The sequence below is a fragment of the Peromyscus californicus genome, unplaced genomic scaffold (assembly GCF_007827085.1).
Source record: "Peromyscus californicus insignis strain IS unplaced genomic scaffold, ASM782708v3 Scaffold_7__1_contigs__length_154581171, whole genome shotgun sequence".
Lineage (NCBI taxonomy): Eukaryota > Metazoa > Chordata > Mammalia > Rodentia > Cricetidae > Peromyscus > Peromyscus californicus.
Genome location: NW_026294595.1, coordinates 130,829,015 through 130,845,178, shown reverse-complemented (window position 1 = coordinate 130,845,178; position 16,164 = coordinate 130,829,015). Strand labels below are relative to the sequence as shown.

The following is a 16,164-nucleotide window of genomic DNA, read 5'->3' as shown; positions in this document are numbered from 1 at the left end:
TACGCAGCCTAAAATATGTACCACCTGGCTCTTTCCAGCTACAGAGTCCTCGCCTAGAGAACACAGAGTGCCTCATCCTCTGAAGCTACCTCAGAGCAATGGCCAATAAGCACACCTCTCATGAATGAAAACGTCTACACCACCACCCTCAGCCCAAAGAGATCTCAGTGAGGCACCCCCACTTCCCTAGCCCCCAAACAGTGGTACCTGGTCTTTGAAGGACTGTTGATGCCTCAGACTTCTTGTTTGTGTTGTGTTCTGACAGGGTCTCATGTAGCCCAGGATGTCCTCCAACTCACTGTGTAGCTGTGGATGATGTAGCCCAGGATATCCGCTGTGGATGACCATGAACTTCTTGTTCTAGTTTGGTTTCTGATGTTGTGCTAAGCACCCTGACTGAAAACAGCTTGAGGAAACCAGGGTTTATTTGGCTTAGAGGTTATAGTTCATCATCCATGGACACCAAAGGCAGAAACTGAAGCAGAGGCCATGGAGAAATGTTGCTTCCAGGCTCATGGTCAACTACCTTTCTTACACAGCCCAGGCCCACAGGCCCAGGAATGGCAACACCCACCATGGGCTGGGCCCCCACTACATCAATTAACAATCAAGAAAATGTCCCACAGATACGCCCTCAGGCCTGTCCACTAAAGGCAATTTTTCAGGTGCTTCACGTTGACAACAAAATTAACCAGGACACTAGTTAACTCCTGCCCCTCTTGCCCTCACACTCCCCAGTGCAAGGATTGAGGTATTTGCCACCTCACCCTGCGTAGGTGTCCCTGATTCTTGACTCTCTCGAGTCACTGGAGAGTCAAAACCCTGAAGTCCACCATTTATAACATCTACGTTCTCCTCTGAGGGGGAAAAAAAAATTTTTTTTTTTTTTGGTTTTTTTCGAGACAGGGTTTCTCTATGTTGTTTTGGTGCCTGTCCTGGATCTCGCTTCTGTAGACCAGGCTGGCCTTGAACTCACAGAGATCCTCCTGGCTCTGCTTCCCGAGTGCTGGGATTAAAGGCGTGTGCCACCACTGCCTGGCTGAAAAAAAAAAATCTTATTCCTGTTTAATACATAAGAAAATGGTTTTTAATACAAAAATATCTACTGTTGAACATATATCTTTTAAAACTAGTCAATTCTGGGTCTACTCATCCCATTGATCTTACCAGCTTTCTCTGCTCAGTACAGGAGAGACAGAACTGCAGGTGCTAGACTGACCCATGGTATTCAGGGGGCCCCAGGGAGGGACGGCACCAGGCCCTCCTGGGCTCCTAACTCGAAATCTACAGCCCAGGCCATTCTTCGCTAGGTGGCAAGTGAGTGTGCGTGGCCATAGCCATGGGGTTCCAGAGGGCTCCTGCACTCTGGCAATCTCTTTCAGGCTCCTGTGGGGTGCTCATGTGGAGAGGTGGCATGGTGCTTCCTCTGTGGTATGAGGCTTCATGGGGCAGGTGCCCCAAACTAAGGGATACCAGAGGGACCAAGCAGTCTTCCTGAACTCGGTCCCCAGTGAACGCTTGTCTCTGGTGGGCCTCTGCTAGCCACAGGATGCCAACTCAGCCAGAGAAGCCTCGCCCACAGCTGGCTGTCTAAGACATCCCATGTGTTTTATTTAAAATATCTTAAATTAGTTGCTCATGTTTTTTTAAAAAAAAAACAGTAGGCATAATCTAAAATATTGGGTTTCTTGATTTTCTTACATAGTGTATTGACTGACAATAGGTGGCCTGCGTTGGTTCCCGGCACAGCATCCGCTGACTCAAGTGAAGGAGTTCCATCTAGATGAGGAGTGGTCACATTGGTTCCCTAGTAATAGACACACCCCAGGCTCCTGGGCATCCATGTCCTCATTCCACCCCACTAGTATCAAGGGAGATCATGCCTCTCAAGTTACTGGCTGATCCTCCAGCTTTCCCCATCCTAAGCCTGCAGCTCCCACGGTGGCCATCCAGGAAACAGAGAAGCCAATCCCAACGTACTTTATTGATTCTAAAGGAGGACCCCTGCATTTTTATATTGAGGCAGGAGTTCTTGAATTTTGTGCCGGGGTGCTGAAACAGCTTGGACAATCTTCAAGGGGGATAGGTATTTCTGGGGTGCCACAAAAACAGGATAGCGTGGTTTCACCCTCTTGTTGAGGTTACACAAATCCAGGGTCAAAGACTTAGGGTTGTAGATCTCTTTCCTCTTGGAACGGATCGGGATGAAGGGTTGCTTATTGAGGGGCTTCACCAGCAGCCGCAGCAGATCCTTCCGGAAGATATTCCAGCTGTTTTCTTTCAGGAACCTCTGACACAGCTCTTCATCACTGAAGGGCAAACACAGACGCTATGCTCTAGGGCTCCTCCTGGCCTCTGCCCTCCATCCAAACGGATTCCTCCACCGCTCCTTTCAAAGCCTAAACACCCTCTGCCCCCTGCCCCGTTCTCCCCCCATTTCTCCACCTCCTTTGCCTTTCTCCTAACTCAGTTCTTGAAGCCTGTGCTGCCCTCCTTCATGCCGGGAGTCGCTGGTGGGCTCCTGAGTGCCTGAAATATGGCCAGTGTGAATTAGACACACGACATAAAGAAATGCGAATTATTAATTTTCAAATTGATGTGTTGAAGTGATACTTTTGATATACTGAATCCAATAGAGTAGACTGAAGTTAATTTTTGTGGATAAACTGGAGATGGTGGTGTATGCCTATAATTTCGGTACTTCTAAAACAGACACCAGAGGATCACTGAATTTGAGGCTAGGCTGGGCTACATGGTGAATTTGAAAGTAGTCTGGGCTACATAATACAACTCTGTTTCAGAAAGGCCAAACATAACAGGCTAGCAAGATGGCTCAGGGGGTAAATGCTTGTCATGCAAGCTTGGTAACCAGGGTTCAATTCCCAGAACCCATGTAAAGGTGGAAAAAGAAAATTAACTCACAAGGTTATCCACTGACCTCTATATGAGCTCCATGGCACATATGTACCCACACATACACATCATGAACACATACAGACACACATACAATAATAAAATAAGTGAAAATAATAAGTCAGACTATTGGAAAGCTGGTCATGGCACATGCTGGTAATCTCTGCACTCAAGAGACAGGAGGATCATGAGTTTGAAGCCAGCCTGGTCTACACAGCAAGTTCTAGGACAGCCTGGGCTACATAGCAAGATCCCATCAGAAAAAAATAATGTAGCTATTGATCATTAGCTTTTGAGAAACGTCAATAAAAGCTACAGTGGAATGAGGGGACCACCACAGCAAGACCCTTCACACCCACTAAAATGGCTACCACCAGAAGCATGGAGATTCCGAATCTGGAGTGAGGGCTGAGGGGTGTAAACTGGTGCAGCCACTTCGGAGAACAGGTTGACAGCTTCACAGAAGGTTAATGTACAGCTACCACGTGACTTAGCAATTTGCCACCAAGAATAAATACACTTAAGAGAAATGAAAGCATGTTCGTATACAGACCTGTACAAGAACGTTCCCAACAGCATTGTTCGTAACAGTGAAAAGCAGAAATAATCCAAATGTCTGTCAGCTGATGAAAAGACAAAGTCTGTCTGTCTGTCTCTCTCTGTGTTTGTCTGTCTCTGTCTCTGTCTCTCTCTTACACACACACACACACACACACACACACGTAAAATTATTCTTTTACATGAAATTTCCAGAACAGACAAATCTGAGAGAAGGAGACAGTGGCTGCCCTGGGCTGGTCCTGGTGTCCTAATCCTACCCGGGCGCCTCCCTCACAGCATCGGAGGGTGAGGAGGCAGGGTTCGATGGGCTCAGGACTTATTGGCTCATTCCTTCTGATACCTCAGCAAGGGAAGGGCATTGCCAAACTTCCTCCGATTCATCTGGTCTCACCTGCGAAAGGATGTGAAGCCTAACACCTCACCGGTAACCATGAACAGTCCCTGTCTAACCGACATTGATCAGGACCAAGGCAGTTGTGATCCCTAGAACTCAACCTAAGAAAACACCCAGCAGTCAGGATGGGCTACAAAGTCCTTCAAGTCTCAGTAACGTCCCTACCCACTCATGAAAGCTAACTGTGGGCATCTCTTCTCAATGCCATGTTGAGTGACATCATGTTGGTAGCTGGAAATTGGCTGGATGGTATATTCACACCACAGAAATCAGCACATGTTACTTGGCAAGATTGTCCCCTGCCTCCTAGCAACCTGGCTGGCAGACATTTACCAGCACATGGCCTGGATGGTCTCCTCTCCAAAAGTTCTATTAACTCACATCTCCTTACACAACACAGAATATTATCTGATTCTGACCTAGCGTTTACCACATGCCCAGTCCTTACACTGGCCGAGTCTTTTTTATTTTGTTTTATTCTTTTGGTTTTATTTGTTTGTTTGTTTTTCTGTTTTTCAAGACAGGGTTTCTCTGTGTAACAGCCCTGGCTCTCCTGGAACTCCCTTTGTAGACCAGACTGGCCTTGAACTCACAGAGATCTGCCTGCCTCTGCCTCCTGCCATTGATCCAACCCCAATTTCTTTTGTTTTGCTGAGATTAAAGGCATGAATCACTACGCCCAGCTACATGGGCTGAGTCTTCAGTTTTCACAACTAACCCATTTTACAGACATGAACTATGGGCTTGAAGAGGCCAAAAGAACTTGCCAAAACCTACGAGGGATAAGCACATAATTACACATTCCTACAGGACCATTTATTTTTGGACCCAGAGTCCAAGAGATAAAACTGCATGTCACCCATGGGCACTGTGGGTCACACTGGTTTCTAGTCTATTTTTTGAGTAAACAGAACAGCGAGTGTCCTGCTCCAAACCCCAGCCTCTCCTAAACTGTGGCTGTATCAGCTCTTGGTTTCATTCTGTGTGCCATGACCTCTTAGACTATGAAGGGAGAGTTTTTAAGTTGTCTAGCTTATGGCATTCACAAGACAGGTGTCTCGGTTTAAATATGAGGCATTTGAGCTACCTGATGGATCTATGTCCTGCGTGACTGGACAGTCTGGGACACCATAAATTCAACAATTAGTGAAGACAGAATCCTGTCTGGCAGCGTAGAGATGGCACCATGAGGTGCTTGCCAAGCAGTACAAGGGCAACTTCTCCAAACAGCTGCACATTCCAGGGAGCCGACCTCCACAAACACTTACCCTGCCTGATGCATCATGGGAGAGCTGAGGCTCCTTAGACCCTTCATTCAGGAGGTTGGCCTAGAAGACCATTTTTAATAGTCACACTCAAGATCCAGAAGAGAATGGCTGGAAGAAGCCACCAGCGATTTTTTTCTTTCTTTCTTTCTTTTTTTTTTTTTTTTTTTTCCGAGACAGGGTTTCTCTGTGTAGTTTTGGTGCCTGTCCTGGATCTCACTCTGTAGACCAGGCTGCCCTCGAACTCAGAAAGTCACCTGGCTCTGCCTCCCGAGTGCTGGGATTAAAGGCGTGCGCCACCACCGCCCGGTGCAACCAGCGATTTTCAACCCGTTTCTCTCCCCAATAGCCCCAACTTTGGCCATGTCTACATACAAACTGTTCTTTGATTTGTTCATAATTTTTCTTTAATCTACTCCGTTTCTTTTGTTTTTGTTTTTGTTTTGAGTTAGGGCCTCATGTAGCTCAGAATGTTCTCAAATTCACTATATAGCCTTGAACTCCTGACCTCCTGTCTCTACTTCCCAAGTGCTGAGATCACAGGCATAAGCTGTCATGCCCAGCTTCAGTATCTCCACTTAAATGTCTCACTGCCCTGAGTAACAGATCAGTCCAGTCCAGTGTTTAGTGAGTTCCTAATGCTCTTTCTCTGGTTCACACTAGAGTCTGTACATAGTGTCAAGACTACAGAAGTAGGTGTGGGGCAGAAGGGAACAGGGGCGAGACAGAGGCTTAGGGGAGAAAATAAAGAGAACTAACAAAATAAATTTTGTTTGAAAACGCTACAATGAAACCTAATGCATGTGCACTGATTTAAATTTTTTAAAAAAATAAATGGTTAAAATTTTCACATACACACAAAACCTGTGTACACCTGAAAACACCCTGCCATCAGTCTGAATGAAAAAAATGAGGCCATGACTGCCCCTAGGTACTGTGGTGGAGAAGGCTTATTGTAGATATGAGGGAGAGTACAGCCAAAGGCATTGGGAAGGGTCCAGATTGAACATGGCCAACAGAATAAACCAGACCTGGGAGGCGGGGGGTGGGAGGGGGGGGTGGGTGTGTGGGGTGGGGTGGGGGGTGTAGGGGTGGGGGTGTGTGGGGTGTGTGTGGGGGTGGGGGTGGTGAGCAAGAGTGGAAGAGAAGGGCGTTGCTAGGAGACAGCAGCCGCCCAGAGACCTCGGAAGCCAAGTCCCTGGGAGGGAGAGGTTTTAGGGTTGGGGGTGGGGTGAGAAGTGCTGGGAGGAGCCGCAGGTACTGAGGGATGCTGGGAGAGCTGGGAGGAGCCGCAGGTACTGAGGGATGCTGGGAGAGCTGGCCAGTGTCCTCTTTGATATGTTAACAGGCACCTCAACTAGCCATTTCTCCTGGGTTTCCTTGGGACCCCAATCCGTCTGTATCCTACACTAGCAGAAATGCCTATCTAGTCAATTTCTCTTTTTAAAACATTTTTTAAAGATTTATTTATGCTATGTGTCTTGGCTGTATGTCTGTGCAGCATGTGTGTGCCTTCAGAGGTCAGAAGAAGGCATGGGTCCCTTGGAACTGGAGTTACAGATGGTCAGGGGAAAGAAACCTGGGTTCTCTGCGAGAGCAACCAGTGCTCTTAACTGTCTCTCCTCCAGTCCCAGTTTCTTTTGTCCTGTTGATTGGACTCTACCTAGAGGGCAGAGCCATCTCTCTGGCTCCAACAGTATCTTCTATTCAAGCGAATGCAGCGCCATTGGCTAAGTTGTCTCCTCCGTGGGACACATGTGGGTGACCGTCACTGTTCATTGTGGATGTTAGGGCTATGCACATCTTAATGTATGTAGCTTTTGGCTTTATACAGACAAATTCACAAGAGAATGGCTGACTCAGAGGGCAGAGATGCTTTTAGAGATGGTTTTAGAGCTAGCTCTTTGAAACACGGCGCTGAAATTAGCATCAGAAACTGCAACTGTTCTGAGTAGAATAACAACCCAGTTCATCCTATCACACCAGTTCTAACACACACACATGCCCACATGCGTCCACACGCTTTCTTTTGCTAACAGAAAACCTTGTTCGGTGGATCCAAAGGCCTTACTAACATTTCCAGCACTGACCTGGGATAATTCACGTCCATCTTTATTATCTTTTCTTTCGTCTCTGCATCAATCAACTCATAAAACTTCTCTTTTCTCACCCGTATCAACTCTGTTCCCATGCTCAAAAGGCTGAAGGGTCGAAGATCACGCAGGCATTCCGGAAGAAAGGCCTGGTGAATGCCCTAGGGAGAAGTTACAGAAAGCTAAAACTCACAGAGCAGCCAGACCCACCAGCAGATTTTCTAGAGGGGAAACATGAGGTTTTGGTGGGTAGCGGGGAGGAGGCAGGGTGTGTGATCTGGAACTTGGCAACCCAGAGCTCCATTTGCTACCCACTGTTCTGGTGGAAGATCCACCTCAATTCCCCTCCCCCATCTCCTTCCCCAAACCCGGCCCTTCAAAGCCTGCCAAACACTGCTCCTCCCCCAGAGAGGCTCAAGACCACTCCTACAGGGTATTTAAACAGCATCTCCTTCCCCCTCCCCCTCGGCTCCCCCCCCCCCAAAACAGACACGTGGTTTTTCCAGGCTCTCCTCCTGTCTCCTCCAGAACGCTTTACCCATTAAACTGGGGCTTTTTCTAATTTGGTCTGTTTTGGATTGCTGCATTGGCAGAGAGGCTTATTGGAGTGCAAAAACTTATCACCCACCAACACAGAGCCCAGTCCTGGAACAGCAGGGTGCTCTAGGTCCTCCTCTGACCCAACACCACCCAGCAGGTCCTGCTCTCAGGGCCCCTCACACCACTGTGCTTGAACCTTCCCCATGTCCAATCTCAAATCGACCCATTCATTCCTTCATTCATTTTGAGATGGAGTCTTGCTCTGTTGCCCAAGCTTACCTGAGTCTGAGTGATTGTCCCACCTCTGTGGTGGTATTTTACTTGTACTGAAATGTGATTTTTTTTTTTTTTTTTTTGGTTTTTCGAGACAGGGTTTCTCTGTGTAGCTTTGCGCCTTTCCTGGAACTCACTTGGTAGCCCAGGCTGGCCTCGAACTCACAGAGATCCGCCTGGCTCTGCCTCCCGAGTGCTGGGATTAAAGGCGTGCGCCACCAACGCCCGGCTGAAATGTGATTTTAATTGTATGTTAATAAATAAAGTTGTCTGGGGGTCAGAGCTATTAGAGCCATAGCAAGTGCATGGCGGCGGTGGCACACGCCTTTAAGGACCTGGAGGGCGGTACATTCAGGCAGTGACGAGGCAGTCACGTGTTTGGGTTTACAACCAATGAGAAGGCAGAACAGCTAGACAATATAAAGACATACACACAGGAAGTAGGCCCCTTTTTTTCGGAGAGCTCTCTTGGCTGAAGAGGATTGCTGAATCAGGAAGGGTGAGGCTCTTAGCTCTGACTTCTTGGCTTTTTTCTCTGAATCGGTTCTGTGTTTCTTATTTAATAAGACAGTTGGTTATATCTACATACCTCAGCCTCCTGAGCGCTAGAACAGGCCTAACACCAAAATGCCTGGCCCTCAAAACACTTCTCTCTGCTGAGTACACCCATTTTCTCTTCTTTTTCTTCTTCTCCCCCATCCCCAACACCTCCTTCTTTGTTTTTTTTTTTTTTTTTTTTTGGTTTTTTTTTTGTTGTTGTTGTTTTGTTTTTGAGACAGGGTTTCTCTGTGTAGCCCTGACTGTCCTGGAACTCACTGTGTAGACTAGGCTGTCCTTGAATCAGAGATCTACCTGCCTCTGCCTCCTGAGTGCTAGGATTAAAGGTGTGTGTCACCACCACCCAGTCCATTTTCTCTTCTTTAAGACTAAAAAAAAAAAAAGACTAATCATCTGCTAGGCCTTTCCTTTTTCCACCATCCCCATCCTTTGCCATGGGCCGTAATGCTGTCTCTATGTTCACTGACTTTAAGAGTGTTCGTTTTCTTCTCTGCCGCTCATGTGGTCCCCCCTGCTCTTGGGAATGGTTCCTCTGTGGTTATATATGCAAAGAAGATAAAGATCACAGAGATGCCCGTGTGCTATGCAGACAGTATACCCCACCTTATTTACTTACTTGTTCGTTTGTTTATTATTTTTTATTTTTTTATTTTTTTATTTTTTATTTTATTTTTTTTTTTTTTTTTGGTTTTTCGAGACAGGGTTTCTCTGTGTAGCTTTATGCCTCTCCTGGAACTCACTTGGTAGCCCAGGCTGGCCTCGAACTCACAGAGATCCGCCTGGCTCTGCCTCCCGAGTGCTGGGATTAAAGGCGTGCGCCACCACGGCCCGGCGTTTATTATTTTTTAGACAGGATCTTTTTACATGGCACTGGCTGTGCTGGTACTTATTATGTAGACCAGGCTAGCCTCAAACTCACAGAAATCCACCTGCCTTTGCCTGCCGAGTGCTGGGATTAAAAGAGTGTGCCGCCATACCTGCCCTTAGGCCCCCTTTAAGAAGACATCCTGAGGCTGAGTTGTGATGAGAACACTTGGTGCTGGACTTCCAGGTCCAGACTCACTCCAACTTCTTAGCAGTTAAGACTCAGGCAATGTGCTGGCCAGTGGTGGCCCAGAACTTTAGAGGCAGAGACAGGTGGATCTATCTCTGAGTTCGAAGCCAGCCTGGTCTACAAAGTGAGTTCCAGGACAGTCAGGGCTACACAGAGAAAGACTGTCTCGAAAAACAAAACAAAAGAAAAAGAAAAAAAGAAAAGAAAAAAAAAAGAGGGCTGGATATGTGGCACAGTGGTAGAGTACTTGCCTTGCATACACCTTAGATGTGGAGAGGGCCAGATATGTGTGGCTTTGGGCAAGTGGTATCTCCCTGAGCTGTTTGTGCTCCTGTGAAATGGTCAGAATATCGGGCCCATGGGTCTTTGAAAAACTCTGATTTTGAAAAGAGCTCTCAAGTGGATTTTGGAACACCACCCACCCTGCCCAACACTGCCATTTTGTTTCTAGGACTTAACGAATGATCACCCATAAGCAATTCCTTGGTGACCTGTGGCAGGTGTCTCTCCTTGGTACAACTGGAATGGACATATGCTACTTTCCAGAAGCTGTTGAAGATCTAAATAAAATAGTATATACAAGGAAGCCCTGCTTGTCATCTTCAGTACAGTGGGCACCTAGGCCCCTCCTCACTATTGCCAGGCCTTGTACAGGGACCACAGTGGCTGACCTCCAAGGGGCCCTACAGGCTGGAGGAAATATGCACAGATTTAATCTTAACTGCCGGAGGGCACAGGGGTTCTCTCCCTCAGATGTGGAAACCAAGGCTCAGAAAAAGGAATTTGCTTATTCACAGTCATGCGTCATATAATCCCAGCCTTGCCAACAGTGGCGGTGGTGGCACCAGCTGAGGTTTACTGAGCAGCCTCTAAACGCCAGGTCCCCTCCTGGTTTCCCAGTGTGGGCATGTGTTCCAGCATCACAAGTGTAAGCACTCACGTGGCTCCTGTGCTCGCCCCTCATTTTACAGATGCAGACGCTGAGGTCACCAAACTGTCTACGGTCACACAGCATGAAAACAACAAATAGAGCCAACTCTGGTTTGTCTTCAGAGTCCATGCTTTTTGCCAACACAACAGGAAACTGAGGCACCGGGTTAAGGGATTTGTCCAGGACAATAAGACACAAAGTGGCAGGGTCAGGATGTGAACCCAGGGACCTCTGCAGGGACAGCTCTGTCCGGCTTATGCTCTAGCCACAGCCTGTCCACACCTGAGTCACATCAGGTCATTTCCTTAGTTAGACCCCTTAAACAGCTCCCAGAGCTCCTAGGATGAAATGACATTTCTGCGGCCAAGGCCTGGGCTAGCTTACCCTTGCCCAGCTCACCAGCCCGGTCTCACTCCATAGACCACACCCCTTGCTTTTTATACAGTGTTTCAAGCTACCCTGTCCTACCTGCTAGCCCCTGCCTCTGCCCTGCCTTTAAACTTTCTACCCTTCAATCTGGAACATTCTCAACTGGTCTTTCCTTGACCACCCCATGTGAGAAGCCTCCTTTCCACCCTGCTTTCCAGTCCATTCCCAACGGCGATGTTCAATTATCTGTTCGTCATTTGTCCCCCACTGGGTCCTGTGGTTCATGGGACAGGAGTCCAGTTGGTGTACTTGCCCACACTGGCGTCTCCTGCTTTTCTTAGAACAAGGCAGACGTGCAGGAATCTGCTGAATGAACATGTATGTGCGTGGGGTCACATGCTAGAGGCAGCAACTGGCCTTGGGGAATTTTTACACTTCATGATGAGGCCACAGACTCAGAGAGGTAAAATGCCACGCAGATATTAGAGGAACATGAAAATAAGACTCCCTGGGCCTGCTGCCCAGAGAAGCTAGTTCTTCTGTACCTCTCAACTCAGTATCTGAGCCTTGACCTCAGTCCCCACCTCTGCTTTTCCTGGTCATTCTAGCATTGGGGGCGGGGATCCTCTATGGCAGGGACCCGATTGCTCCTGTTCCTTACACTACCTCCCGCCAAGTCACCATCTATCCATCGTCCATACCTCCATCTGCCCAGAATGCCTCCATCTGCCCAGAATGCTGGCCTGAGTATTGTCAGTTACCACTGTGGAGCACTGTGTTGGGCTGTACACAGTGTACCCCCGATGAACAGCAGAGAAAAGGGCAGTGGGGGCTGGAAACTGCAACATATCAGTAACAGGAGGAGAAAATCCTCCTCCTGAGAAAGAAGGTAGCTGAGGGGGCCTTGGCACGGTGCCTAGATGCAGAAATGCTGAATGAGAACCAAAATGGTGTTCTTTAAATATCTCAGGGCCATCTCGTGGCAAGGGAGCAGAGTTCTTCTGTTTCTTTAGGGATGGGGGTGGGTGGAACTGGTTTAAAGTTACAATTTTACTAAACAAAAGTAAGGCCTGCCGGGCGGTGGTGGCGCATGCCTTTAATCCCAGCACTCGGGAGGCAGAGCCAGGCGGATCTCTGTGAGTTCGAGGCCAGCCTGGTCTCCAAAGTGAGTTCCAGGAAAGGCGCAAAGCTACACAGAGAAACCCTGTCTCGAAAAACCAAAAAAAAAAAAAAAAAAGAAAAGAAAAAAAAAAAGAAAGGCCTTCCCAAGGGTGGAAAATCCTTAAGTCCATTTGATGGAGGATGCTGGAGACCCAGGCACCATGACAGAGCCTCACTGGGAAAGGAGCATTCACCACTGTGGTACCATCGGGGGAAGGGGCGTGAGGATGACCCTGAAGACATTCCAATTGAGGCACAGCGGAAAGGACCTGGTGATAGATCAGGGTTCCAGGCTCCAAGTGAGCATGTACAGCCCCTCCCCAAGAGGGCCCCACCTTTGCCAGACCCCCGATGATCCACCTTTGTTCAACCCCACACTCATTACCAGTCTCACGGGTGGCCAACTCAGGACCATACTCACTCCTCCATGACTGGGTTAGGTTTTTCATTGGTCTCATTTTTGGAATATTTCTAGGTTTACAGAAAATATGAGAAGATAGCAGAGCTCCCACAAACCCATTATTCCAAGGTCTTACATAAGAAACTGTAGGAATAAACTTAGTTACGGTGGATGAACCAATCCTGATGCATCATTACAAACTGAAGCTGACTAGCTCCCCTGAGGGTTTTGTTTTGTTGCTTTTTAGGGATGTTTTTCCTATTGTTCTGTTGTTGTTTGTTCCTGGGACACGGTCTTCCCAGGCAATCTAAGCTGGCTTCAAACTCATGACCATCCTGCCTTAGTGTCCCAAGTTCTGGTGATTATAGGTGTGTGCAATTATGCCTGGCTACATTTGACTTAGGTTTCCTACATTTTAAAGATTTATTTTTATTTTATTTTTAATTATGTGTAGATGTGGAGGGGTGTGTGTGTGTGTGCATGTATGCGTGCAGTTGCTTGAAGAGTCCAGAAGAGGGCGTGGGATCCCCTGAAGCTGCAGTTACAGGGGGTTGTGAGCCACCTTATGTGGGTTCTTGGAGTCAAATTCAGATCCTCTACAAGGGCAGTATGTGCTCTTAACTGCTGAGCCATCTCTCCATATAAGCCTCTTTAAGAACATTTGAGCTAAACCTGAGTTCATAACGATGTCTTCAACACTAATCCATCCCCATAGGTACCTGTCTAGCGTCCTCCACTTATCTGTAAATTCCCACTTCGATAGTGAGACGCCCAGCTCTCACCACAGCTGTCCGTCACTGGGTGACATCATTAATAATCCATGCCCTTGTGGAGAACAAACTATCCACTTGGAATAGAATCCACGTGTGGCTCCTCTTACCTCCCCCTTAATAACTCCACTCCTTCCCCTAGCCTTCCACTGAGGGTGTTTCATTTGTATATAATAGTTGGAATCTCTTATCTTAGCTCACATTCCTTCCTGAGACCCACTGACCTAAATAATTTAATTGATTTATATATTTATTTTGTGATTCTGGGGAACTGAACCAAGGGCCTCATGCATGCTAGAGAAATGTTTCACAACTAAGCTGAATTCTTGACCTTCTTTTCACTTTTTTATTTTGAGACAGGGCCAGGCTGGCCGACTCTGTAGCCCAGACAGGCCTTAAGGCCTTAAACGTGCCGTCTTCTTGCTTTGGCCCCTTGCTGTGGAGTGGTCTGTATGTCAAATGTGTTGCTCTGATTGGTCAATAAATAAAACACTGGTTGGCCAGTGGCCAGGCAGGAAGTATAGGCGGGACTAACAGGAGAATTGAGAGAACAGGAAGGTGGGAGAGAGATACTGCCAGCCACCGCCATGACAAGCAGCATGTGAAGACGCTGGTAAGCCACGAGCCACGTGGCAAGGTATAGATTTATAGAAATGGATTAATTTAAGATGTAAGAACTAGATAGCTAGAAGCCTGAGCCATTAGGCCAAACAGTTTAAATAATATAAGTGTCTGTGTGTTTATTTTATAAGTGGGCTGTCGGACTGCCGGGGCTTGGCAGGACCCAGAGAGAAAATTCTGCAGCTACAGCCCCTCGAGCAGTAGATGTTATAGGTATATGCTACGAGATCTGTCTTTCTGAGTTTTTGTTTGTCTGCTTGTTTTTGTTTAAGTTAAACATATTAAAATTCACTCTTAACTCTAGGTATAGCAGCTAATATATATAATCCTGCCACTCAGGAGGCTGAATCAGGGTGATCACCAAAAATTCAAAGCCAGCCTGTGCTACATAGTAAGGTACAGGCCAGCCTGAGCTATATAGAGTAAGATACATGGGGGCTGGAGAGATGGCTCAGAGGTTAAGACCTCTTCCAGAGGTCCTGAGTTCAATTCCCAGCTCACAACCATCTGTAATGAGATCTGGTGCCCTCTTCTGGCCTGCAGGCAAACATGCTGTATACATAATAAATAAATAAATCTTAAAAAAAAAAAAAAAAGATACGGGTCAGCCTAAGCTACAGAGTAAGACCCTTTCTGAAAACCAAAAAGAAAAAAGAAAAAAACAAAAAGGAAGAAAGAAAGAAAAGAAAAAGGATTTACTCTTGGGCTGGGGATGTAGTTCAATGGTAGAGCAATTTACTTCACATGTGTGAAACCCCAGGACTGATCTCTAGTACTACAAAAATAAACAAACATTTACAAACCACCAGAGGCCAGCCATGTCTGTGTGCTGAAAAGTCCTGGGGGTGTTGGCAAATGTTTAAAAACTTTGTTTCGGGGCTGGAGAGATGGCTCAGAGGTTAAGAACACTGCTTGTTCTTCCAAAGGTCCTGAGTTCAATTCCCAGCAACCACATGGTGGCTCACAACCATCTGTGATGAGATCTGGTGCCCTCTTCTGGCCTGCAGGGATATGTGCAGACAGAACACTGTATACATAAAATAAATAAATAAATAAATAAATAAATAAATAAATAAATAAATAAATAAATCTTTAAAAAAAAAACAACTTTGTTTCTCCATCACAGTCTAAACATTCCTCTGCCTGAAAATGCTCTACATGTCACCTGCTCACTCTGTGCCCTGAACTCCAAGTCTCCAGTGACCACTAACATTTTACTAAAGTTTTACCTTTTCCATGTCATAGGTTTGAAATCATATAATTAATTTAAAGAGTGTCCTGTGTAGCTCAGGTTGGCCTTGAACTCAAGATTCTCCCATTTTAGCCCCCTACATGCTAGGATTATAGGTGTGTGGCCTGCACCTGGCTAAATTCTTACATTTCATACAAAGTCCTTCTTTTTAAGATTTTGTTTTAGGGGCTGGAGAAACAGCTCAGTGGTTAAGAGCACCTGCTGCTCTACCAGAAGACCTGACTTCAGTTCCCAGCAACCACATGGTGTCTTCAAGCTATCTGTCCCAGGGGATCCAATACCCTCCTCTGCAAGCACTGTACACATATGATACACAGACAGACGTTTAGGAAGAAACCCATACACATAAAATAAAAATAAATATTTTTTGGACAGTGGTGGCGCACACCTTTAATCCCAGCACTCAAGAAACAGAGGCAGGCAGATCTCTGAGTTCAAGGCCAGCCTGGTCTACATTGTGAGTTCCAGGACAGCCAGGGCTACACAGAGAAAACCGTTTCAAAACACAAAACACACACGCGCACACACACACACACACACACACACACACACACACACACACACATACACACACACACACATAAAACACACACATATAATTATATATATGTGTGTGGCTAAAAATAAAATCTTATATTAAGATTTTATTTTTAGCCAGATCATGCCTTTAATCCCAGCACTTAGAATGCAGACACAGAGGCAGACAGATATCTGTGAGTTCCAGGCCATCCTGGTCTACATAGAGTTCCAGACCAGCCTGGTCTACATAGAGTTCCAGGACAGTTAGAGCTATATAATAGCAAGAGTCTCTTTCCTCTCTCCCATCTCTCTCCTCTCTCTCCTCTCTCCCCTCTACCCCTTCTTCCCTCTCCCCTCTCCCCTCTCTCATCCCCCCCCCTCAAGCTGACCTTGAACTTGCAATTCTCCTGCTGCAGCCTCTCAAGTACCTGGGATTGTAGGTCTGTAACACAAGGTCTAGCTTTCAATCTGTCTACATTTGATGTCCTTT

The 16,164-nt window shown here is 46.7% G+C and overlaps 1 protein-coding gene across 2 annotated transcripts in view; it reads right to left on the bottom strand.

The window, feature by feature from the left end:
- Window positions 1-1,964: 1,964 nt before the first annotated feature.
- Cnbd2 (cyclic nucleotide binding domain containing 2) overlaps window positions 1,965-16,164 on the bottom strand; it is a 65,745-nt gene continuing 51,545 nt past the window's right edge. The window contains exons 11-12 of one of the 2 annotated variants that reach the window (XM_052725548.1): window positions 7,224-7,387; window positions 1,965-2,309 (exon numbers count right to left, since the gene is read on the bottom strand). In XM_052725548.1, coding sequence (XP_052581508.1) covers window positions 1,991-2,309; window positions 7,224-7,387 — 483 coding nt within the window. In that variant the 3' untranslated portion in view covers window positions 1,965-1,990. The remainder of the gene's footprint in view (window positions 2,310-7,223; window positions 7,388-16,164) is intronic. The other variant, XM_052725549.1, reaches the window with a different exon arrangement.